The sequence below is a fragment of the Sphaerodactylus townsendi genome, linkage group LG03 (genome assembly GCF_021028975.2).
Source record: "Sphaerodactylus townsendi isolate TG3544 linkage group LG03, MPM_Stown_v2.3, whole genome shotgun sequence".
NCBI lineage: Eukaryota > Metazoa > Chordata > Lepidosauria > Squamata > Sphaerodactylidae > Sphaerodactylus > Sphaerodactylus townsendi.
The window spans coordinates 106,644,999-106,669,479 of NC_059427.1; the positions used below are offsets into that span (position 1 = coordinate 106,644,999).

The 24,481-nt window shown below is 40.4% G+C and overlaps 1 protein-coding gene across 2 annotated transcripts in view; it reads right to left on the minus strand.

Annotated features, from left to right (window-relative positions):
- GABRG2 (gamma-aminobutyric acid type A receptor subunit gamma2) overlaps positions 1 to 24,481 on the minus strand; it is a 105,728-nt gene that overhangs the window by 54,539 nt on the left and 26,708 nt on the right. For both annotated transcript variants that reach the window (XM_048488490.1, XM_048488491.1), the window contains exons 2-6: positions 17,357 to 17,505; positions 14,703 to 14,770; positions 13,118 to 13,338; positions 11,918 to 12,000; positions 6,022 to 6,159 (exon numbers count right to left, since the gene is read on the minus strand). In XM_048488490.1, coding sequence (XP_048344447.1) covers positions 6,022 to 6,159; positions 11,918 to 12,000; positions 13,118 to 13,338; positions 14,703 to 14,770; positions 17,357 to 17,505 — 659 coding nt within the window. The remainder of the gene's footprint in view (positions 1 to 6,021; positions 6,160 to 11,917; positions 12,001 to 13,117; positions 13,339 to 14,702; positions 14,771 to 17,356; positions 17,506 to 24,481) is intronic.

The window sequence follows — 24,481 nt, forward strand, 5'->3', positions numbered from 1 at the left end:
CCAGAGGTTGATATTGGGAAAGACAATCTTGCAACTCAAGAGCTGTAACTGTAACAACCATCACATTTAACTGAACTGCTACTGCAGTAGAGAATGTGAATCTTGATCAAACAGTGTACCACCCTGAGCCATCTGGAGAAGATCTGTAAGAAGGGATCCATTCTTTGGCTGATTAACAAAAGTGTTTTTACACTGTGATATGTCTCCAAGGAGAGGCATTCCATCAATAAAAACTAAGAGGGATGGGTATGTGATCAGTATTAAGATTGAAGACTGACTTGTTAGTCTGGTGCAAAGGAGGTAGGTGTCGTATCCCATGTATATGTATATGGTATTTCATTTGATTGGAGGACATATATGGTAGGGTGCCACAGGGTCTGATACTTTTCAATATTTTATCAATTATCTAGGTGAAGGGTGGAGGGACTACTCATTAAACTGAGCAAAGGGCTGGATGGCAGCCTGTATGGCCTTCCACCTTTATGATTCTGTGATTCTTGTCGGGTACAGTGGGACCCAAAGCAGCTTATGAATTCATTCTCTCCTCTTCCACTTTATCCTTACAACAACAACTCAGTGAGGTAGGTTAGGCTGAGACAGTGACTAGCCCAAGGTTACTCAGTGAACATCCAAGGCAGAATGGGGATCTGAACCTGGATGTCCCAGATTCTAGTTTGACTAATCTACACAACCCTGGCCCTCTCACTTTGACACTTATTGGGAAATTGAGGTAGAAGGCACTTGAAGCTAAGTTTAGTCTCTAGGTATGATATCAAAGTCCAGGACAGTATTCTAAGAAATGTTACATGTATCATGTGTAAGGTCACCTAAATGGACAAAGCTGAGGGACCTGGCTGAGACAGTAGTGTCAGGAGGAAGAGGAGGTTCAGATTCAATAAGGACCGAGCAACATTTTAGGACAAATTAATGCCCACTCTACGCGGGCCAATAAACACAGATTTAGAATAGGGGGGAAACGTTTGGGGGTGGGCACTTTGTACAGCTTCCACCCCTAAAGCGAGTCTGCCCTGTATTATTTCCCCCATACTTTTTTTTTTTAAGAATTGCATTATTCGCAAGTCTTTTGGAAAATCCCGGGTTGCAGCCGCTTGCAAGCGAATGGCCGGGCAGGAGTTCGCCTCCATTTTCCTTTTTTTAAAAAAATTCATGGCTTACATCTGTGTAGCCACACAGGTGCAGATGGTTGTATTGTGGTATCATGAGACGTCAGCATGGCTGTGGGGGTTCATTTGTGCATGCCACCATGTCCAGATGCTGGGCCCCGTCCCCTTCCCTCCCTCCCTTGCATGCCACCCTTCACTCCCTCCCCTTCCCTTGCATGGCAAAAAAACTGAAACTACTGAAAAATACTAAAAATATGAAACGTACCTGATAAAATAACCCTTGAAGTTTGAATAATAAATAAATAAAATAGATGCATCCCCATGTGAAGGTAAATAAAAAAATAGATGCATCCCCATGTGAAGGTGCGACAGCAACCTGCATTGTTTCTGGGGGTTGCAATTGCTGTCTGTACAGATGAACACAAATGTGAAAACAGGAAAACAGGTTACTTTACCCCGACTGCAACCCGCTATACATTTGCTGTGTGGAGTGGGCTTTTGTCTTTACAGCAGTATATAATTGTTTATAAGCCAATGCTAAAAAAATTCAAACCAAGATGTAGAAACTGTAGTGCTTAATGCTAAAACAAGTTGTATAATGGTCATATCTAAAAGCTGATGGAACAGGAAGCATCAGTTGAATACACTCATCCTTAAATATAAACTACAGGAATGATAGAAAAGGCTTTATGGGGTTTGTATCATCTTGCCCTTTACATGAAAGAGGGCATAATGCATACCCCTCTACAGAATTAGTATGGCATAAATGCAAAGGATTGAAAAGTAACTTGAAATGCTCAGTTGGCCATGATTAAAGTTCTTGTGGTGATGTAAGGGTGGATGAAGAAGTCAAAGAAATTATTAAAAGAGGCAAAAACTAAAGGAGATTTCAACTGTGCTCAAATTGATTGGGTGAATGTCTGCACACATTGTGACAAAGAGAGGACATTCCTAGACATGATTAGTGATTGTGTCTTAGAGGAGAGAAGTAGTGACCCTGAATTTGATCTGAGTGGAAATTGAGATCAGGTGGGTGAGATAAAAGTGAATGAACCAACAGTGTGACCATGGAGCTATCAAATTTCGATATTGTCAGTATGCTTGGATATTATATAAACAAAAACAGCAGAAGCTCAGTTAGAATGTGTACTACTAACTAGAAATGGTAAAAACAATACCAAATATGCAGACATAGTGAGTGAAGCTATAAAATATAAGAAGGCCTTTTTCACAAAGTGGAAGGAATAAGGAATAAATAACTAAGGAAATTTGAGAAAGCACAAACTCTAGTAAAATAAATGGATGATAATAAGGTAACTAACAAATAATGTAAGAGACAATCTGCTAGAGGCATTATGACAAACAGCACAAAAATTGTAATTACTTCAGAAGCAGAAAAGCAGCAAGGGAAGCTGTTAGACCAATGACAAAGGTGTGAGGGAATTACTGAAGGGCATAAAGGGACTGTGGATAAACTGAACAAATTCTTTGTATCTGTGTTCTCTGTGGAAAGTGTTAGGCAGGCACCTGTCTCTGAACAAAATTTCTCAGGGAGGATATGTGAAGAACTGAGTCAAATAGAGGCAGTTCTAGGGCTGACAAATTAAAAATTAACAACTCACTGAGGCTCAACTGTGTACACACAAGGGTTTCTTAAAGAAAATGAGAATGCAAATCTTCTAATAAAAATATTTTTGTTATTGACATCAATTTTTGTGTGGAAGAAAGAATATAGCCTATGCCGTGCCAGTTTTCAAAAGGCAGTCAAGAGGTTTCATAAAGCTGTAGACTGATAAGCTGATCACCTGTCCCAGATAAATTGGTGGAGAGAGTTGCTGAAGACATAATTGTTGAATATGTGGAAATCAAATCTTCCTGGGCAGGAGTGGGCATGACCTCTGTAGAGGAGAGGACTGGTAGAAAGCCAAGTGAGTTGCACTACAAGTCAGCACTGTAGGAGACACAGCTTAACAATGCAAGCAACAGGTATTAGCCCACCCATTGCTTCTTCTGGAAAATTTGCATTAGAGCAGGGAAAGACAGCTGGTGAACTGAAACAATATTGTTGATGAAAGATCTGAACCAAGTGGCCCCTGAAACTCAAAAAGAGTTGCTAGAGCTTGGTTATGCTTGCTTCTGGCCAAGAGTGGCCCTTTAGAGCAGTGGCTCATCAGGCAATGTCCATGTAAGTTAAATGGCCAGCCCACCATTTCATTTTTAGGAAGAATTCATTCAGAGGATCAACTAGTATGTAGATGGGGAGACTATGTCAGATCGACACTGAAAACTTTTACTTCCCCAAAGCATTTCACAAGGTGGCTCACCAAAGGCTTTTGAGTAAACTCAACAATCACAGGAGAAAGAGGACATGTCCTTTCATTTACTGATGACTGGATTAAACAACCAGAAGCAGAAGGTGGAAACAAATGTAGTTTCATGGGGGAGGGAGTTAGAAGCAAGCCTTTATTGGCATAGACAGCAGTACAACAATAATAAAAACAGATTAAAAAGCATATACAGTACAGGATATACATGTTAGGACGAAGGAAATCTACTGGCATTTAGTAATTTCCAGGAGAAAGTCTGCCACTATCATACAGAGAGAAGGATCAGGGTTGTCCAACAAGTAGTGTAATCTAAATACATTGGGGAGATCGGGTAAATGTAAAGGAGTGAGATTCACATACTTGGATCTGATTTCCTTGAATCTGAGACAGTGAAGTAATTGGTGGGCCAGAGATTCAACTGAGCCATCGTTACATGGGCACAATCTTTTAGCCTTTTCTTGCTTATTAAATCTGCCATGTAACAAGGCAGAAGGCATAACATTAAACCTGGTGAGCATTATGGCTCTCCTTTAAACAGGGTTTATTAAGCAATACAAGGGGGGAGGGAGTTAAGGAGTGAACAGTGAGAACAATCAGTGAGAACACTTGGAATTCTGTGTACAGTTCTGCAGGACTTGGCATAGTTCCTCAGAGCTGTAAGACAGAGATGTTCTGCCAGGCCTATGGCTGAAGATAAGCAACAATATTATATATTAGCTCACCTCCCTTCCCTTTCCCTTCCCTTCCCTTCTCCTGTGTCCCAGTCTCCTTTCCTCTGAGACTGCCACATGCCTGGTTGTTTACCATATTTAGCCCACCACTGCCATGTAAGGAGTATAATTAGGCACCAGTATTATGTGCTATATAAGATGGTTTATTGCTGTAAGCTGCCCTAAGCCCCTCTTGCCAGCAAATGGCGAGGTATAAATAAAATTAAATTAAAATAAATAAAACAGATATTAAATAGCTGGAAAATTCCATAGAACAGCAAACAAACTTATTATGGGGTTGAAGGGCTTGCATTATGGGCAAGGCTAAAGCATATGGAGTTTTTATTTGGGTGTGGTGAGCAACTAAGAGGTGACGTGTTAAAAGTCTACAAAAATGGACAGCAATCAACTTTTCTCCTTTTTCCATACTGCAAAGATTTGTGTACACCCTATGAATGATTGTCAGGAGATTCAAGAAAGACTGAAAGAAGTACTACATCATACAACAGATAATTGTAGCAGACTCACTGCCATGAGATGTGATCATAGCCCTAGATTAATATAAGATGTGGTTGTATAGAGGATATATCTGTTGTTGGCCATGAGCCATGGCAACTGAATAGGGCCACCATTTTAGAGGTTTAATGGCTCTGATAGTCACATGTTTGGCCCGTGAGGACTATTGCCTGTTGTTCCTGCTTGTGCTCTTCCTTGTGGCATCTGATTGGCCATTGTAAACAGGACACTGGACTGGAGGGAACATTGGTCTGATCCAGTGCAGCTGCCCTTTATTATATAGTACACCTTCTGAAATTCAAATTCTATGCAGATTTACTCAGATGTGAGTCCCATCAAATTTTAGTGGGACTTACTCACAGATTAAAGCATATGTCACTCATTGCCAGTCAGCCAATCCTTTCTTAAATCTAAATTTGCGTGTATGTTGCCAAGCTAAGTAATCTGATAATACACTGCTCTGAGTCACTGTCTTTTTGTCATTGCAATTTCTATGTCTGTACACTGAGGGTGATACAAACAGACAGAAGAAAAAAGATAAGACATATAGTCCCATCCAGCAAAGAGAAACTATTCCTAATTTAGTATTAGATTGCTTGATTTACCGCTGACCCTGAGGAAAGGGCAGAATGAAGTATTGCTTCTCTAGAAGTATATCACATAAGACACTGAGATAATGCCACAAAAACTTCCCTCTGAATACCTCTTTATCCTGCAGCACATCTGATGACATTGCAGACACAGCCAAGAATCCATTAATCCTGTTCACCCAAGCTCTAAATCAGAGCCTGATTTAAGAGTCTATCCTCTCCACATTGAATGTGTTTGATTTAACCCAGATTGAAACCCTGGAGACATTATGAGAATCCAGGAGTCAAGTTACAGAAGTCTTAAGCACAGTTATACCCTTCAAAGCCCATTGACTGCTCTGGACTTAGAAGGGTTTAACTCTGCTTATAATTGAACTGAGAATTAGTAACTTCATGAAATGTATTTCTGGACTAAACTATTTCAGATTGTAGATGAGATATCAAACATCTGAGTGCATACATCTAGAAATGCTATCCACATGTGCAAATGCCAAATGTCAGGGATATATTAAGCTAGAGCATTCTCTCAATCATTCTACTTTTATTTTGCAGTCATTTTTATATGAGGGAACATCTAAGTTCCCTCCACACTTAATGTCTGAAGTGGTACAGTCCAACTACAATAACATAGCATTAAGCTCTCCAAAGTGCATTTCAACTGCACAGCCAGAGCTCTATTGTTGTTCTCCCAGTTATACATTTTGCAGAAGCCTTCACAAAATAGTTAATTGATTCATTAAAGTACTTCACTTACCTGAAGTTGTTCCTACCACATTAGTTGCATTTCTGAGCCCCACAAATGAAAACTGATATAACCTCCAGGATCTGGTGTCTCCCACTTCTACAGAACTACGCTTCCACTGGTAAATAATTTCTTCCTTTGGATAACCATCTTCAAAACAAAAAAAATCACAAATCCATCAATATTTTTTTCTGAATTCACTGGTATTTTCCTATAGCTGTATAACTAATTCCACCTGGTATACAGCTTGTATGTTTATGAATGCACACAGGATAAGTACATTCAGTGGCCAAAGTGTACAAGACTTTTAAACAAGTTGGGTTCAGGTTTCATAGATCCCACTCATTTTTTCCACACAGAAACTATAGGGAACATCCATTTCAACTCTTTGGGGGCTCAGCATATTTATTTATTTAAACTTTTCTATCCCACTTCCCTCTTGGTCCAAGGTAACTTACAATGATAGTTAAAACATCTCCAGATAAAACCAAAGAAGACCAAATCCTTCCCTCCTTAAAAGATGACTGCCATTCAAATCTCTGCAAAAGCCCTGATGAACAAGTAGGTCTTCTAGAAGCTTCTGAAAATTTCCAGAACCCCCATCCAATCTCTTCAGGACCCCATTCCACAAAGCTGGAGCCACAATGGAAAATCTTTGGGCTGTGGTCAATGCCAGATGGGCCACCCAAAGTTGTGGGACAGCCAACAGATGACTGTCATAGTTGCTGAACAGGAATATATGAAATCAGACAATCCTTCAAATATCTGAGTACTGAGGCATGACAAGTTTTAAATATCATAACCAGCACCTTGAACTGAACTCAGAAACAGACTGGCAACCAATGGAGCTGTTTCAAAGTCAATATGTCCTCAGAATCTAGTCCCAGACTGCAGTCAGGCTGCTGCATTCTGGACCAATTGTAGTTTCTGGGTTGTCTTCAAGGGCAGCTCCACTCAGAAATTGCTGTAGTAATCTAACCATAATGTTACAGAAGCATGGATCAGCATGGGCAGATCAGTTGAGTCCAAGTAACAAGAAAGTTGGTGAATTAGATGCAACTGATAGATAGTACTCCTGGCCACCAAGACAACCTGCTTTTCAAATGGCAAGACAGGGTCCATGTGCACTACCAAGCTCTTAACCTGTTTAGAAAAAGTCAACATCACTCCATCTAGAACAAGTAGATTCAGTTCCTACAGGATATCAGCAGAGGTGGGATCCAACCAGTTCTCACCACTTCTCTAGAAGTGGTTACTAATTTTTTTCTGAGTGCCAAGAAGGGGTTATTAAAGCAACCTCCCTGCCCAATAGGGACTAGAGGTGTGTGTGTGCGGTGGCGCCACTGTGGATCCCACCACTGCCCCTGTCCAACTTTTTTTAAAAAATCACAAAGGAAAAAGCAATGTGGGTGGAGGAGGGTTTTTTGCCTTCCTCCATATCATTTTCCTGAACAAAAATAGCCCAGGTGGAGTTATTCCCCACTCGTTTTTGGCAGCTGCAAATGCACAGAATACTATACATTGGGTTCTGAACAGGGAAAAAATTGCCCCTTCCCAGGGCCATTCTGGTATGAGAAAATGGCATGAGGGTAGATAGGAGCCCCTCCTCCTCCCGGGCTGTGGTCCCAAGCTGATATCATTGCACTTTTAAATGGCTATTCTCTACAGCTGCTTTTTGGCTCTGAGGAGGATGCATTTAAAAAGTGTTGCATAGTTTGGCCCTAAAAGATGAAAGAAAAGGAATGTCAGAAGAACTGTAATGAACTATACAACAAAAAAGAATTCATACAATTGCTAGTTTGCACTATAGCTGATTATTTAGTTACCCTGCAGTGAATTATAAATGGAAGATATCTTCTGAAAGGAATCTTGCTGCTCTATGATGCCATGTAAAAGTTCTTATATAAGGGTGCCTTAAATTTAACAAAGGCTGCCTTCTTATTTACAAAGAAGAAACAGTTCTGACTCCAAACATGGTCTGCTCAGTTTCTCATCAAGTTTGATGCTATGTCATCTTGCTTCATTCTTTCAACCAATAAATAAAAAAGAATGAAGCAAGGTGACATAGTATCAAACTTGATGAGAAACTGAGCAGACCATGGCCCTTTCCACATGGGCCACGCAAGCAGGGATGCACTGGCATAGTCTATGTCGGTGCAACCCTCGGGGCCATTTGCATGAATGGTCCCGCTGGCTCAGCAGTTGGTGGTGTGCCCTCTGCATGGGCTGCACTGTTCCCAGTGCCTTTTTACCTCCTGCCCGCTCCAGTCACTCTGTGGAGGTCAGGGGACATGCCCCCATGGCCATAGCGACACCTCTGCGGTTGGAGGCCAGGAAGCGTGTTCCTGCCTGGCCTCCACAAAGCAACTGGATCAGGTAGGAGGTAAAAGGGCACCGGGAGCAGTGCTGGGAAAATTCTGGCTTCCACGTGATGCCGTTCACTTGGCACTGGATGGAAGCCAGCATTTTCAAAACGAAAACGCTGTTGTGGGGAAAAAATACTGCCGCTGCTGTGCGATCTTCTCCCCCCCAATGGTGTTTTACTGGCCCCATGCCAGTCTAAATGGCCCATGTGGAACAGGCCCATGCTTGGAGTTCAGAACTGTTTCTTCTTTGTAAATAACAAAATATGGCCGTTTCCGCACGGCCCATTAATGGCGCCCTGGGGATGGGATAAACGCCGTCCCCAGGGAGCCATTCGCACAGGCGGCGCTGCTGCAACGCAGCAGCGCCGACCTGACTCCGCTCCCTCTCCCCCAGGGCGGCATCAAGCCGCCCTGAAAAACAACCCTTTAAAGGGTTGTTTTTCCTTCAACAGCGTGTTCCCGGTGGCGCGGTGCAAACAGCACCGCCGGAACCGCATGTTTCGATCCCACTCACCGTGTCCCCGTCGTCGGCCTGCTGGCCGTCAAACCCCCACCCACGCTGTCCTCCGACCCCTGGAGGTCAGAGGGCAGCGTGGGCGGGGCTGCGACGGCCAGCAGGCCGACGACGGGGACATGGTGAGTGGGACGGGGAAGGGGGAAGAGGCGGCTCCGTGCGGAGCCGCCTGCTGTCTGCCGGCCTGTCTGGAGGCTGCCCGCATGCTTCCATGCGAACGGCCTCCGCCTCCACGCCGGCGAGAATTCTGCCGGCGTGGAGGTGCCTCCAAGGCCGTGCGGAAATGGCCTATGTCATGTGTGTGTAAAATGTCAACCACGGCTAACATATGGCAACCCAGTAGGTTTTACAAGACAAGAGACTAACAAAGATATTTTCCCTGACTTCCTCTGAATAGTGATCCTGGTGTTCCTTGGTAGTCTCCCATCCAAGTACTAGCCAGGACCAGCCCTGCTTAGCTTCTGAGATCTGATTAGATCAGGTTAGCCTGGGCCATCCAGGTCAGGGCAAACATTCCATAGATGGAAGAACAGGTTAACTCTTTCTGTTTTGACCTTAACTAGCACCACAGAGATTGTATTTGGCATTCTGGAACAACAATACAGGCAAGACACAGAGATGCCTGCATCTTTTCTCCTAAGGGCAAACAGCAGCTCTGTGGAGGTACATCAGGTCAAGAAAGTGGCACAAACCACCTAACCTCCTGCTCCATGGAACAAAGTCATAATCTAATTTAGGCTCTCACATGGCTGATATTTTCAAAGAATACACTGCTTGGCATTTTGAATGCAGCATTTCATCTAGTTTTGGCCCATAGCACTGCTGCTGAAGCTCAGAAAATCTTCAGGGAAATCCTAAAAAGCACTACACCCTTGCATTGCAGTTAAAGTATAACTCCACTTACAATTGAACTGTTGATTCTATAGTACCTGAATGGAAGGCAGCCAGAAGGGCATATGTGCTTTACTGGAAATGAACTTGGTATAAATGGCCATAATAAACACTACTGCTGGTGCTGGTGGTGGTGGTAGCAGTGGTGGTGGTGGTAGTAGTTGTGGCAACAGCATTAGGAAACTAAAATGAGGATTGGATTCTTTCATAAGATGAAGTTCCATATTTTCAATTTTCCACAGAAAAAAAAGAAACAGAATAAAACCTAGGCTACCTCCATTGGCTTTCAGTTCCCAGTGAAAATAGTTCTCAGGTAAAGGGGTTTAAGAACTGTTGGAAAAGGGAACAGAAGAAAGCACACAAAAGATGACCTTTCTAATGTAGATTATGATGCTGAGAAATCTGTGGATATTTGGATATATGATATTCAGTATCTGCATTTTACATCTGACAATTATGCAGTTGTGTTTAGCATTTCAGTCTCTGCAGTAGCAGTCATTATCTGAAAGCATATGAAAGCATCTTCTTTACAGCAGTCTACATTTAGCGTTATATAATGACTGATATGGAGATGCTGCCAGCACCTGATAATAATCATATATTATTCATCATTATAGAAGATTATTGGTTGTTCAAAACGTAAAGCTATGAGTGACTCTATCTTGAAATGAATGTTATCAAGAAAGGGTAAACTTAGGCTGATTCTGCACAGACAAACAAACACCAGTGTAGGATGCTATAACCCGATTTGGGGCGGGGGACTTCACACAGGTCCTGGCCCCCAAATGTGGACTCTCAAAGGTCTGCCCCATTTTATTTTCCCCAACCCGTTTTTTTAATTGCTAAACTCACAATTCTTTTGAAAAATCACTCAGGAGCTGCTCCTGAGTGAATGGCCAGGCAGGAGGTGCTTTATTTGCCTCCCTTCCACTGTGCCCCCCATGGTTAGGGAGAAGCCACCTGTCATTGTCCAGTTGTTCTAGGGAGGCCCCTTTTCCTCTTTTAATTTTTTTTGAAGGTTGTATATGCATAGCTACACAGATGCAGCTGGTCACAAAAACGTAGGTAAGGGGGGAGTTCTTGGGTTCAACCCCCTATTGCAGGTCCGAAGCTCTGCCCTCTGTTTGTGGTTTTTTGAATTTTTAAGTGTTTTTTCAGTTTTTGGCCCGCAGGGGGTGCAGTTTTTAGGCTAGTAGCACCAAAATTTCAGGGATTTTTTTGGGAGACTCTCCTGATGATACCACTCAGGTTTGGTGAGGATTGGGGGTCCAAAGTTATGGACTCCCAAAGGAGGTGCCCCATCTCCCATTGTTTCCAATGGGAGCTAACAGGAGATGGGGGCTACACCTTTGAGAGTCCATAACTTTGGACCCCCTGAACCAAACTTCACCAACCTGGGTGGTATCATCATAAGAGTCTCCTAAATATACCCTGAAAGTTTAGTGCTGCTAGCTTAACAATTGCACCCGTGACAGCAGGCACTCCCCAAATTTCCCCAGATTCTCCTTTTAAATCCACCCCCTTTGGCATGGATTTCAAAGGGAGAATCTGAGGTCCCCAGAACTCCCCCCCCCCATTAAAAATCTATACCTATGTCACTGGCTGGTCGTATTGTGGAATGATCAGAATGATTGGGGGGGCGGTTCATCTCTGCATGCCTGCATAGTTACGCATGTGTAGACAGATTTTTTTTAAAAAAAAGAGAAGCCAGAAGCAACCTGGATTGTTTCTGTGGCCTCCAATCATTGCCTGCATGGCATGCATATGAATGGTAAACAGGAAAACAGGTTCCTTTACCATGACTGCAACCTGTTATACATATACTGTGCCAAATCAGCCTTAGTTTGCAGAGGGCTACATAATTATTGATTTATTTTGTTTACTTAAACCATACATTTCCCCCCTTCAAAGCAGCTTAAACTATCATTCTGATTCTGCTCCATTTTATCCTCAGCAACAATCCTGTGAGGTAAGTTAGACTAAGGGAGAGTAATTGACCCAAGGTCACTCAGCAAGTTTCCATGGCATAGTCAGAATTTAAAACTGGTCTTCCAGATCCTAGTTCAGTGATTTTACCACATGGACTTACATTACACATTGCTGCTTTATTTTAATAAAATTTTAATTTACTACTTACAGCTTGAAAACTCCAGCGGACAAGAATGTTCATCCATTGGGAAATTGTGTAGCTGAAGCTGACATTCAGCATCTATCGTCAGTCTAAGAAGAAACAAAATATTATGTCCATTATTCATCACAATTTTCATTGCTCAAAGTTCTGCTCAGAAAACTTCCAAAGTCCACAAAGTATCTCTTCTCTCTCAGGCTTTGTTTCAATGTGGATTTTGATTAGACCACAAGGCAGAATCCAACTTACCAGCTTATACCTTCTTGAAGATAAAAATGAACACACCTGTAACCATTTACAGAGTCTTTCCCATTGAGTATCTAAAACATTCCATTATCCTTTCCCCTACATTGATGTGCCCTCTCCTGGGCCCACAAGTGAGGACAGCTGCAACAGTAAGGCCCCTTCTGCACACGCAAAATAATGCATTTTCAAACCACTTTCACAACTGTTTGCAAGTGGATTTTGCTATTCCGCACAGCTTCAAACAGCACTGAAAGCAGTTTGAAAGTGCATTATTCTGCATGTGCGGAATGAGCCTAAGATTCATTTTCCCTTCATATAAGTAATAAACTGCCTTGATTTTCTACGGAGATCATTCTGGGGAATGAATTATCAGAGGGACTTTCATAAAACAATTAAATCTCTTGAAAAATGACAATTCCCTTATAGAAAGCTACAACAGTTAAACTGGTTTAACATTATGTAATGCACAGACTTGCTGGGTTACGCAGTAAGGCAGAAAGCTACACTTTGACCCCCAGTTCCCTCATCTGCTGCAAGTTCCAACTATATCTAGATTGAGAGATGACATGGACTAGCAACAAAGGCCAACACTGCTGACTATTGGAATTATTTTTCCCAAAGAATTTTCAGTAAATAATTTTTACATAGCATCTGGTCTATGAGCACTCAGTAGTTCATGCAGGTTCTGCTTTCTGTGTTTTCATGGACTTTGCATGGAATGATCTTCCCTCCTTTGCCATTCTGCAGTAAATATGTTTGCCTTTACTATGGTTGAAGTGAATCAACATTTTCTTTTTATGCATTGGGAATACTGTGTAAGAAAAACTTGAGAGAAGATCTGATTCCTGCCAAGTGTGTATACATATATACTTCATAATTATAGTAAACGTGACAAATATCTTTTCTGATTCATATTGGACTTACATGCATTTGTACAGGACAAATTCTGAACTATTTAAGTACCTCAATGTGTATAGTACTCTGCCATCATTCCAGATCCGAAGCATCCGATTGGGAGTTGTTATCCAGTGAGCATCAGCTTTTTTGGAGTTTCGGAAAAATGTATCAGGTATCCAGATCTTCCCAACCATATTGCTGTTCAACCTCAGTACTTTTATAGTGCTGTTGAATCTTAATCGTCTGTCATACCAGGTTTGGGCAAAAAATATATCTATTGTATATTCCTGCAGTGTTAATGAAATATATTAAAGAAAACTATGTACTTTCTAAACCAGATCTCACTTCAAAAGTCTGTATAGTTGTGATTGACAAGTCTTTCAAAATACTTTCATAGACAAAGACAAAGTCACATCAGTAGCCTCTCCACAATACTATTGGGCACCCGATTTCCCACAATACTGCTGTCACTTTCTTGCAATGCTGACATAAGGCCAAATCTAATGACAGCTTTTAGCATGCCCTTCCATAAAACATTGTGTTTTAATGCAGCGAATATTGGTCTACAGGGCACAATATTTTACTTTTACTGGATTTCAGACTAAGTTACCTATGCAGTGATTCCATAACTCTAACCAACAGCTATTGAATATGGGTGAAGATGTACAATGTATATGCTTGCTTAAAAGAATGAGGGCACATCTTAAGTAGCAAACTAGGAATTAAGATTTTGATATTCATTTATATTTATAATCCATCTTTCTCATTGGGTCTCAAACCAGATTACAGAGTAAATCAAGATAATCAACAGAATGGAACAATGCAATAGGGTTTGTGTGGTAGAAATTTGCAACCAACCAGAAAACAGCTGAGAGCTGAAAACAGAATCAATGCAAAGCATAAGCATTAATATGAAATGTTGAACAATAGAAGAATTACTGTGTAGGATCCTATTTACAGCAGCAAGCAGTACAAGCTATACACAGTAGTATAGACTGCAGTCCCTAGATCTTCACCCATGTAACTCTCTAACCATTCTGTACAGTATATATCTATTACCTGTGTAGAAAAGCCCTCTTGAATAATTCATTTTTCCATAGTTTGCAGAAAGCCCAGAAGAGCAAGAACTTTCCTGACCTCATCAGGAAGGCCATTCCATCAGGTCCGGACCACAATGAAGAAAGCAACTGGAGACAGTTGTTGATTTTGCCCATTTGCAGGGTGACACATGCAGAAGGCCCTGCTAAGATGAGCTAACAATGCTAACCGGCAAACATTCAGGTTTGCTACAGAAATTAAGCTACGTAAGTACTGGCCAGATTATTCTTGCATGCACAATTCCCTTCTCAGCTAAATCATATAAATTTGGGGCCCTTGTGTTGCAGAGTGCACAGGAAAGAATACAACTTTAATGTCTTGTGTGAATGGAAATTTCATCTGTGCAATAATAATAAGTATCTTCAGTGCATTGCCTTGCCTTCATTTTCTAATAAAACTAAGCCTGATTACAGCATTAAATACCGGTAATTTTCAAAATGATAGTATGACCAAAAAGGATATATATGTTATATTCTAAAACATCTTGTCGTTCAGCAAGGAGATAACATCATGTGATACAATACTGTAACATGTATAAATGAATATTACTTACCATATTAATAGCATTCACTGGACCAATGCTATTGACATACATATCAGTGCGAATAACCGTTGGTTGCACTGAAACAAAAACAATGAGAGCTACTAATATCACTGCAGGAAAAAAATAATCTGAATGTAATACACTAAGAATGCACAGTGCCCAAACACGGAAGCTGCTACACATGCCCCTCCGCCGCAGGAGCCCACATTGGCATGGCTGGGGATGTTCTGGGGCTATTCCCAGGGGGCAGAACCAGTTTCCAGTACCCTTTCAGGTGCAGACTTGTGCCACCAAAAAGGGTGGCATAAGCCATTGCCCTCAACGGGGCTATTCACCAACAGGTTTTCCTTTCCTTTTCTCAGTGGCTATGCTGCGGAATGTCTCCTTGGAGGTAGCATGGTGGTGCTGTGCCCGGCTGTTGTGGATCTACCTTACCCTTTTGAATTGGGCTGTCTACAGCTTTTTAAAAAAGGACACTTATGTTTTGTTTTCCATTTGACATGTGTGATACTTCTAAATGCAAAGGGGCATTTACATCTGTAAATGTAGAAAATTATTTTTTTAACTGTTGATAAGATATGGATATGAGCATGAGAAAGAGTTGCTGCCATAGTTCAAAATAAGGGGCTGCAACCACACATTTTGCTGTTTCATCTACCAAATTAATTATCAATCAGGCAAATATTTATATTCATTTAAAGCATGCCTTATTTGTTTCAAAGGCACTGTGTTTCTAAAGTCACTTATGATACATCACAGCAGATATTTCTCATTTAAAGGACAAATGCAAATAGACTGACATAGGCCAAAGAGAGAACTGAAGATATAATAATACAAGGACCTCACAAGAGCAACGTTTAGAAAACAGCAATGTCATTTTTAATTTAATCAGTTTTACATTGGTCCAGTATGTAACACAAAATGACACATGTTTGATAATAAAGCAAGATATTCTTAAAACAGCCATTCTTTGAACAATCTCCCAATCCAGTCCTTCATGCCCTACCCCCTGCTCCCATTTCCTAGGTTTCGCCTACCTCATTGCTGCCCCCGTCTCCTCAATAACAACCTTTGGTAACTACTATTTGAATGGGACTGTTGAACTCTGGTTGCTTGCTGGTTACATATTATGTTGTTCCTGGTGACATCTCTATTGATGGTTTCAGTGGAAGGGTTCAGCTTGTTGTGAATATACTTGGTTGCTGGCAAGGCCTATTGAAATTGCTAGGACTTTTATTAAACTTACTACACAATACTTGGAAGGTGTTCAAGTCAAGTACAATTGTCCATACCAGTCAACCTCCAACAACACATTTCATTTTATTTAGGTTTATTTTCTTTGTTCCTTGCTATTATATATTGTTTTAATATCTGTGTAATCATGTGTAACAAACTGAGACCATCTCAATAAAATCTTCTTAGAAACAGAAAGCTCTTTATTAAAAATGGCAAGCTTCATCAGAGTCCTTGCGAGAACTGAGATGAAAAGTACAGACAGATATCAAGAGAACTTTGGCCCATCCTACACAGCTTAGTTCACTCACTAGACAGCCAGTCTGGGAAAAACGCCAAGCTCAGATAAGAAAAAATAACAGGTGCTAAAGCTAACTGCCAGCATTCCAAACCCCTCTTTACATCATGCTGTTAAATTCTGTTGATGACACAGGTCATCTTTCACAAAGACACCCAACCCATAATCTAGTTAATCAACAGTACTGAGGGAGTCACTGTGCAATCCTATCCAAAGTTTCCTCCACTCTAAGCTCAGTCTAATATTATATTGGAGTAGCACAGTACAGTTACAAAATGGACCCTTTGCTGTTGACTTTACTTCCACTTTACTCATAGATCCCTGAACATGTGGTCACACAGGACTGGATTCAAAGATGTGCAAGCAAAAGACAATTCTTCTGACAGAAGGGAGAGAGATCCCTGATCTTCTTGAAATCTTCCATCAAGCTACAGCCCTCTATTCTGCATCCAGTGCTGTTCCCAAGAGTCTCTTGATCCTTAAGAGCATCTTTTGATTAGCAAAGAAGGTGGGAAAGATCAATTTTATGAACAGAGCTTCAGACTTTTTTTAGATCAAAACCATAGACAGTGATACAGTTCATAAAGTTCTTATGTTATTTTTTTAAAATCATGAGTTGTGACAATTAAAAATAAGAAGCCTAAAATTTATCCACTTGTTTCAGAAAACTGTAAGGTTGTAGTGAGCGTATGCATTCCGACCTTGAGAGGTTCCCGCCCGAGGCTCCTGGCTCTCTGCCTGGGAAGGGGAATTTTACTATTTTAGGTTATCTCTCACTTGCTTGCTAGTCTGTGTGAATTTCTGCTTTGTTTATCCTATCTTGGCAAGAGCCTGTTTGTTACTCTGTAAAAGCTGTTGATCGAGATCTGGGGCTCCAGATCTAGCATCGCCTGTTCTTGACCCAGAATGCCAGCTCAATAAAGAACTCATAACGGTTGATTTGCCTGAATGTTACTGGTTCGTACAAAAGTCTTTAAAAGTCTTGAATATAAATACTGATATCTGTAAGGTACATATTGAGATTTGTTTATATTCATTTTTGTGTACATTGTCCATGAAATAAAATAACTTTTAGTTTCTTTCCCCATTCCATGTCATCACCATTAAAAAAATGAAGGAAAATACCACTCACCTCCTATATCTGGCCTTAGCTTGTTGTCATATCCCTCCAGTAGGCCATTTAAAATGAGTGTAACATCACTCTCATGGACTTTAGAAGACAAAACCCAGGTTTTGTTGGTTGGGTAATCTTCATAGTCATCATCACTTTTTTGGCTAGAACTGTTTGAAAAAAAAAGGGAGAGAACACTGGAGACACATAACAAGCGACTGTGCCAATTACTTCATTGACAGCTCCATTAGACACCACAATGAATGGATAACTCCCTTTTAAATAATGATACTCCTCTACAACACAATGAAATGGTTTTAGTGAAAGGAATGATACAGAGGCTATCATCTATTGACTGATGTTTACAGCTCAATTTTAAATAATTTCAAAGGTACCAGAACTGACATATTTTCTCTTCTGTCCTATGAGTTACTGAGTCTTTTCAATATAGCTATTTCTTCTGCTAGTCCAGATTAAAGATTTTTTTGGGGGGGGGCGGGGATAGTGCATCATCAGTGCAACACCAGTACATCAATGTGTGTCAACAGGATTATACGTAGCATAGCCCCTGCTTTAGAAAGAATTAATTTAGTATACAGTCAAATAATCCCTATATTTACACACAAATGTCCTATTATAGAAAACCAAAGGAAGTTAAACTATAGCTTATTGTGCAATATGGGGCTAGATTTATTCTAGATGGGGCTGTATAAAATATGGGGCTAGATTTATTCTAAATTTTCTTTCAGTAGAATGGAACATTCCTAACTCCCCTCACCCTCAACACATACAACACAACAGTACACTGATCTTCACAGATTCCCCTCCTGGAAGGAGGAAAAATATGAAGGAGTCTTCAACATGAAGGATGAAATTGCTGCAGTTTAGTCCGGACCCAACCCATAATTTCTATGTCCTTTTCTGACATGTTTGTAGTTTTCATGGCATTGCCTGCACACAAGTGTCTTTGCGTTCCTATTCTTTACATTCTGTCTTACATGGTACATGTTTTTGTTTCTTATGTAAGGGATGATTCATACAAACATTTCCCCTCCCATGTGAAAATAACAGGATAAGATCACCAAAATATAGACTTGACTATTTTAAATAATTTACAATCTCGACCTTACTCATACCACCTCCAAAGTAAATGAGTATAATGTGTGACAAAGAAAACACAAAAAAAGAGGGTGATTTGAAGAATGCTTTATTGATGTGGAAAGAAACTATCATCTATACATCTGCTTGTGTTGGGATCACACAAGCCGCAGTTTGTACAACTCCATAGAGAAACAGGACTATACATCTAGCTAGTGGAAATGAAATGGTCCATTAAGCTATGCCTGACATCCTCAGAGAAAAATATAATATGTTTCACAATTTTTTTCAACCCAGTGTACCCTGGGTTAAGCTACATCTAAGGAGAGGAAAAAGAGGCTGCTTAATCACACTTTCCAGGCTATTTTTCACCCATGAATGAAAGGGAAAGGATAGATTTGGGTATCTCTTTCTTCACAGGTGAAAAAACAGCTTTGAGAGTGTGATTCTGAACTGAAAAAATGACAGCACAGGAAAAGGCTAAGCAATCTCTTTTCACTCTCCTTTCTCCGATTCAGACAGTTTGCCCCAGGCTTGAGGTTAAAATAACACATGGAAGAAAATCATGAAAATCTACACAAGATGTAGATGGAGTCCCAAACAAGGTCACCCGGAATTCAATTAGTTCTTGGGATGTTTAAAGGAATGCTGCATGGGCTGGTATAATAAGGTCATTGCCCTGCTACCTGACATAGTACGGGGCACTAAAAAGCTGGTATTCTAAGGCTCATTCCGCACATGCAGAATAATGCACTTTCAAACTGCTTTCAGTGCTCTTTGAAGCTGTGCGGAATGGCAAAATCCACTTGCAAACAGTTGTGAAAGTGGTTTGAAAACACATTATTTTGCGTGTGCGGAAGGGGCCCAAGTTAAAAATGTTGTCATTAAAAATTGCTTAGCAAGTTTCATACACTTAGCCTTATCTGTGACATGTCTCTTCATTTTCCCAGCCCTTTTGACATTTAACTATCATGTTTTCCTCAGTTACCATTGCTCAGGACATTAAGCCTCCCTTCTTTTATTGGCTATCAAAAACAAAGGTTTTTAATTGGTACTGTGTTACATAGTATAGGCAGTCCCCTATGCAAGCACCAAGTCATTGCTGACCCATGGGGTGATATCACATCACAACATTTACCAGACAGACTATGTTTACAGTGTGGTTTGTATTGACTTCCACAGTCATCTACATATTACCCCCAGCAAGCTGAGTACTCATTTTTACCCATCTCAGAAGAATGGAAGGCTGAGTCTACCTTGAGCTGGCTACCTGAAAATAACTTCTGGTGAGACTGAACTCAGGTCATGAGCAGAGTTTGGACTGCAATACTGCAGCTTACCACTCTGTGACATGGTGCCCCCAGTATGCTGCTAAGTCCAGACTAAAGAAGGAACAGATAAATAAACAGTGAGATAAAGCAGGTTTATGAAGCTATCCACTATTTCAACAAACTAACTGCATTTCAAAACGACAAATTTTACACAGTCTCTGAAGCACCAGTTTTCCTATCTGCTACCAAATCTTCTTGGAACATAGGTGGACAGTATTTTATACTTGCACTCAGTAAGAAATATTCAGAAAATTACTTTAATTTGTCAGTTGCAAAAAGTTTTCCCAGAAATTATTTATTAACCTCTTTCTGACAGAAATTACCAGACATAGGCAACCTAAAACCAAGGTTTCAATGGAAATAAGAGGGGGAAAGCATTGAAGCAGAAAAGCACGCAATAATTATATGAATAATTATATAAAATAAAAATATTTGTATTCATAAAATTGTGTTATAACATGAATATCACAATGGGCTTTTCTGCACAGCACAAATATAATATCTTCAGGACATTATAAAAAGCATTTTGGGAAAGATCTCTGCACAGCTCTCTCCCCAAAAATATGTTCATGTAGTTTTCTTTTTCTCAATCCAGGTTTTTCAAAAATCACTCATGTGATTTTTCTGGCCTTAATTTGAAGCATCCTGCCCCTGCTTCCCCTCTGCTACTTACATTTTTAGGCTAACTCTCTGCCTGCCCACCCACCACGAAGTTGTGAAGTTCACCAATCACGTTCTCTCCCCTGGCAGAGATGCTATCTGCCAATCCTCTCATCAAAGTACACTGTAACAATCATTACAGTATGCCAGTTCAGTTCAGTTTTATTATTATGGCCATTAGGCCAGCAAAAAAGAGTAGAGAAGAACAAGAAAAAGGAGGAACAATAAACAAAAGAAAAATCGAATTTGTACAGAAATCCACGATACAGAAATCCACACATTACAGTATGTCTGTTTCATGAAAGTGACCTTTTCCCTTTTTTATTTTGTCTATTGAAAATGCAAAGCTATGAAGTTGCACACAAGGGTAGCTACAACAGGATGATTATGAAGAAGATTATCTCATTTATCATCATATTTTTATTGATTATATCATTAACTAGCAGACCCGGCCACGCTTCACTGTGGCTTACTGTGTGGAGCAACGCACGGAAGGGAGAAGGAGGGGGAGAGGCGTACTGGCTTGTTCCCACGGCGTGGCTTGGAACGCTCCTCCTTCCTGTCCCTGTGTGTTGCAGGTGCTTCTAGCAGCAGGCGGGTTTGTGTGGCATGATCGTGCACACCGTGGCGATGGCGTGCAAGCCACGCCCCCTCCCCGGTACGGTGGCCCCTCATTGGTCCGCTGTGGGTTTGGGGAAACATATGTTTTACTGGGCTCTGGTGTGACCTGCGAGCTCAGTGAAGGTTGCAAAACTTGCCCCAATGGGAAGCCACATCGTGTCAAAATTTGGGAGCAATCGGTCCAGCCATTTCAGCGTTAGAGCGTGAAGAACACACGGTTACATTTTTATATATAGATTTTAAGAAGGATGGGGGTGGGGAATTCTTCCCATTGTTAAAGTGCTGTACTGTACTGGAGAAAAAGGAGGGGAGGTATTGGTTGGGCCACTTAGGTCTGCTATAGGAAGTCACCACCAATCGGAAGTCTTCTCTCATCTGAGGGTGGGAATGGGTACAAGCAAAAAAGGCAGGGAGCAACAGATACATCCAATCAGAGCACGGGCAACAAATAAAAGCCAATCAGATTTCTGGAAAATTGGCATGGCTGCAAAGATTCCTGTCTTTGAGATTTCAAAGCTACGCATGCATGGTGAAAAAATAATTTTAAAAAATAATTGTTTTCTGTGCTTAGGAACCAAAACATCATGAATTGTTTTCAGAAGCTTAACACACTTGCAGACGGTTATGAAAGGGTCCAAGTAAACAAAACAAAAAATGAAAACAGGTCTTTTTATGATGTCTTGACTATCCAATATAATTACAAAACTATCCAATATAATTACAAAAACACTAGAATATAACAATGAATGAGAAAATACTGGAATACAAACAATGCTAGAACATAAACAGTAAATGAGAAAGAAGCATAAATATCAACATCTATAAATAGAAATTATCAGCAGAAGGTAACAAAAGGAGAAGGAATATAAACATTTATACAAAAAGAGACAAGGTCCCGGGTACAGCTTGTTATGATACCAACTGTAATATCTTCTTCAATATATGTAACAAAATGACTTTATTCCACCAAAATGTGAGAAGAAAAGAGATTATAATAACCACAGTTGAAGCTGTTTCCTGTGTTTCCTGTTATAGTTTTTATAGCAGTAGAGGTCAAAAATCAGTTATTAAGTTATTATGACAGATTCACTGCAATTGTGACTTTGTGACTCCTTCCAATTATAATACGAGATCTGCTGTATTGCAACCACTTTGAGAAAAGCATTTCTCCTAACTTTTCAGTGTTAAGCAAGAGCCTACTGACAGGAAGAGTTTCTAGATTATTTATAACCAGAATGTAGAAGAAGCTAAAAATAAACAATATTTTAACTCACATATTTTTTTAATTAAATTAAATTGAAGTCTGGCATTTTGTAAGTGTTGAAATCAATAAGCAAACATTATGCCCAATAGGACCATATAGGTTTAAATGAACATATTCATACTTGGGCATTTTGTAGAAACTGTTCTCAAACTGTTCTCAAACATTTCAATACACAGAAGACCTGATACTTGCAATATAAAACAAAATAAAACAAAAAGCCTCCAGGGAAGTGGTTTGAGAATGAACAATGCATGTATTTGATTATATAATTGCACTGTTACTCTGTAGAAATTATGGTGACAGTAGAATTTTTTTAGTATCATCTCTAGATCATGTAGAGTTTAAGTAAAATTCATAGCATAATCCACACCACAAACAATAAAGCAAAATGACCAAGAATGTAATCATATGAATCAATTTTGCATATTTCCAAGTAAATTTAGAATGCTCAAATTAGACCAAAGGCCAACAGAGTTAGTCAAAACTAGAGACCATTCTGTTTCAAACAGCTGCCTTTAATATACCATGAGGTCTTCTCCTTGCCTGAGGATGGTCCTCCTAGGTTTGCCAGCTTTGGGTTGGGAAGTACCTGGAAATTTGGAGAGTTTGGGAAGAGGAAGGACTTCAATTAGATATAAATGGCAGAGAGACACCTTCTCAAACAGCCATTTTTAACAGATAAACTGATTTCTGTCACTTGGAGTCGTCACCTATCTCCCTCACTTGCTTTTCTTCAGGAGCTGGTACTCTGTACACTCTTTCAGCATGGCAATTTCATTTAGCTGTTGTGGCTTATAGCCTCTCTTCAGTGATGTTGTCCTATGTTTTTAAGCAAACAGAAAGAGTGCGGCAGCTTTATGCCACAAAGAAACAAAGTCCCAAAGGTGCTTGTAAACAAATCTTTAATTTATTTGCAAGCATCCAATATGTTCCAGGCTTTTCCATGGGGAATTCTAAAGGAGTTTGAAGGAGCTTTCCAGTCATAGTTCTCCCACAATAATAGGAGAACTTGATCCAGGAAGAAATTGCTGGCTGGCCCAGAATGGTATACTAGAGGGAGAAACTGGCTCAATCCAACATAATTTATCTCGGCAGCTTATCAGTGAAATAACAGAAGAAAATAAGTATTGCTCTTGGACTCATTTTCCATTTTATCTTCAGCAGTGCTTCATTAGCTGCTTATGAAAAGCTCATGCCTTTGTGTTGCATCACCCAGGTATCAGCCCTGGAATCTTTAGACTTTAACTGATCACATATACAGTATGCAGTTTTATCTTTCCCATTAGATACCCTATTGTGCAACTAGATTTTTAAAATATCTGGCACCTTAATTATTTTTTGACTGGGAAGTCTTTGTCCCTTCAGCCAAGGACAGAATTTAACTAAGATTATTTCACTGACATTATTTTCATCATATCCAAAGGCAACTCTGCTAACTTGCTGCCTACGTATTTCAAAGCTGCATTGCATTCACATGCAGTAAGTAAAATAATAAAGATTTCAGTTCCATTGATGGAAGCATCTTATCACATGTTTCTGTGTATCAGTTAACAATGCCTCCAAAATTTAAAAACTTTTGTTGAAATTGTTATTCTATATGCAGTGTAAAGTCACACATTTCAAGCTTATGTGTGGCCTGCAAGCAGCAATTGTGCTTCTAGTAACCAGGTGCAGCTAATTGGTTCATTGATGGTTCGTCCAGGGTAATAAATGGGCTTCGTAAGAGTGGGTTTGCAATAATAGAAGAAGGGGGACAACAGATAGAGTCAGGAGGACTCCCTCCCTCCTTTTCTGCCCAGACTGCTGAACTATATGCCTTAAAGCGTGCCTTGGAATTGGCTAAGGGCAGGAAAATAAACATTTATACGGATTCGAAGTATGTATGTGGGGTCGTTCATGTTTTTGGAAAAATTTGGAATGAAAGGGGACTTTTGAATGCTAGAGGGAAAACAGTAGCACATGTTAGACTAGTGTCGGAGGTCCTAGATGCTCTCCAGGGTCCCGCCCAGATTGCGGTGATCCACGTGAAAGGACACCAAAGGGGGGTAACCTTGGAAGCTATAGGAAATCGATATGCAGACGAAGCTGCTAAACAAGCTGCCTTAGAAAAAGAACCACCTGAAATTCTTTTAGCCACCATGATCCCAGTAGGGAAAGACACTAATATCCCAT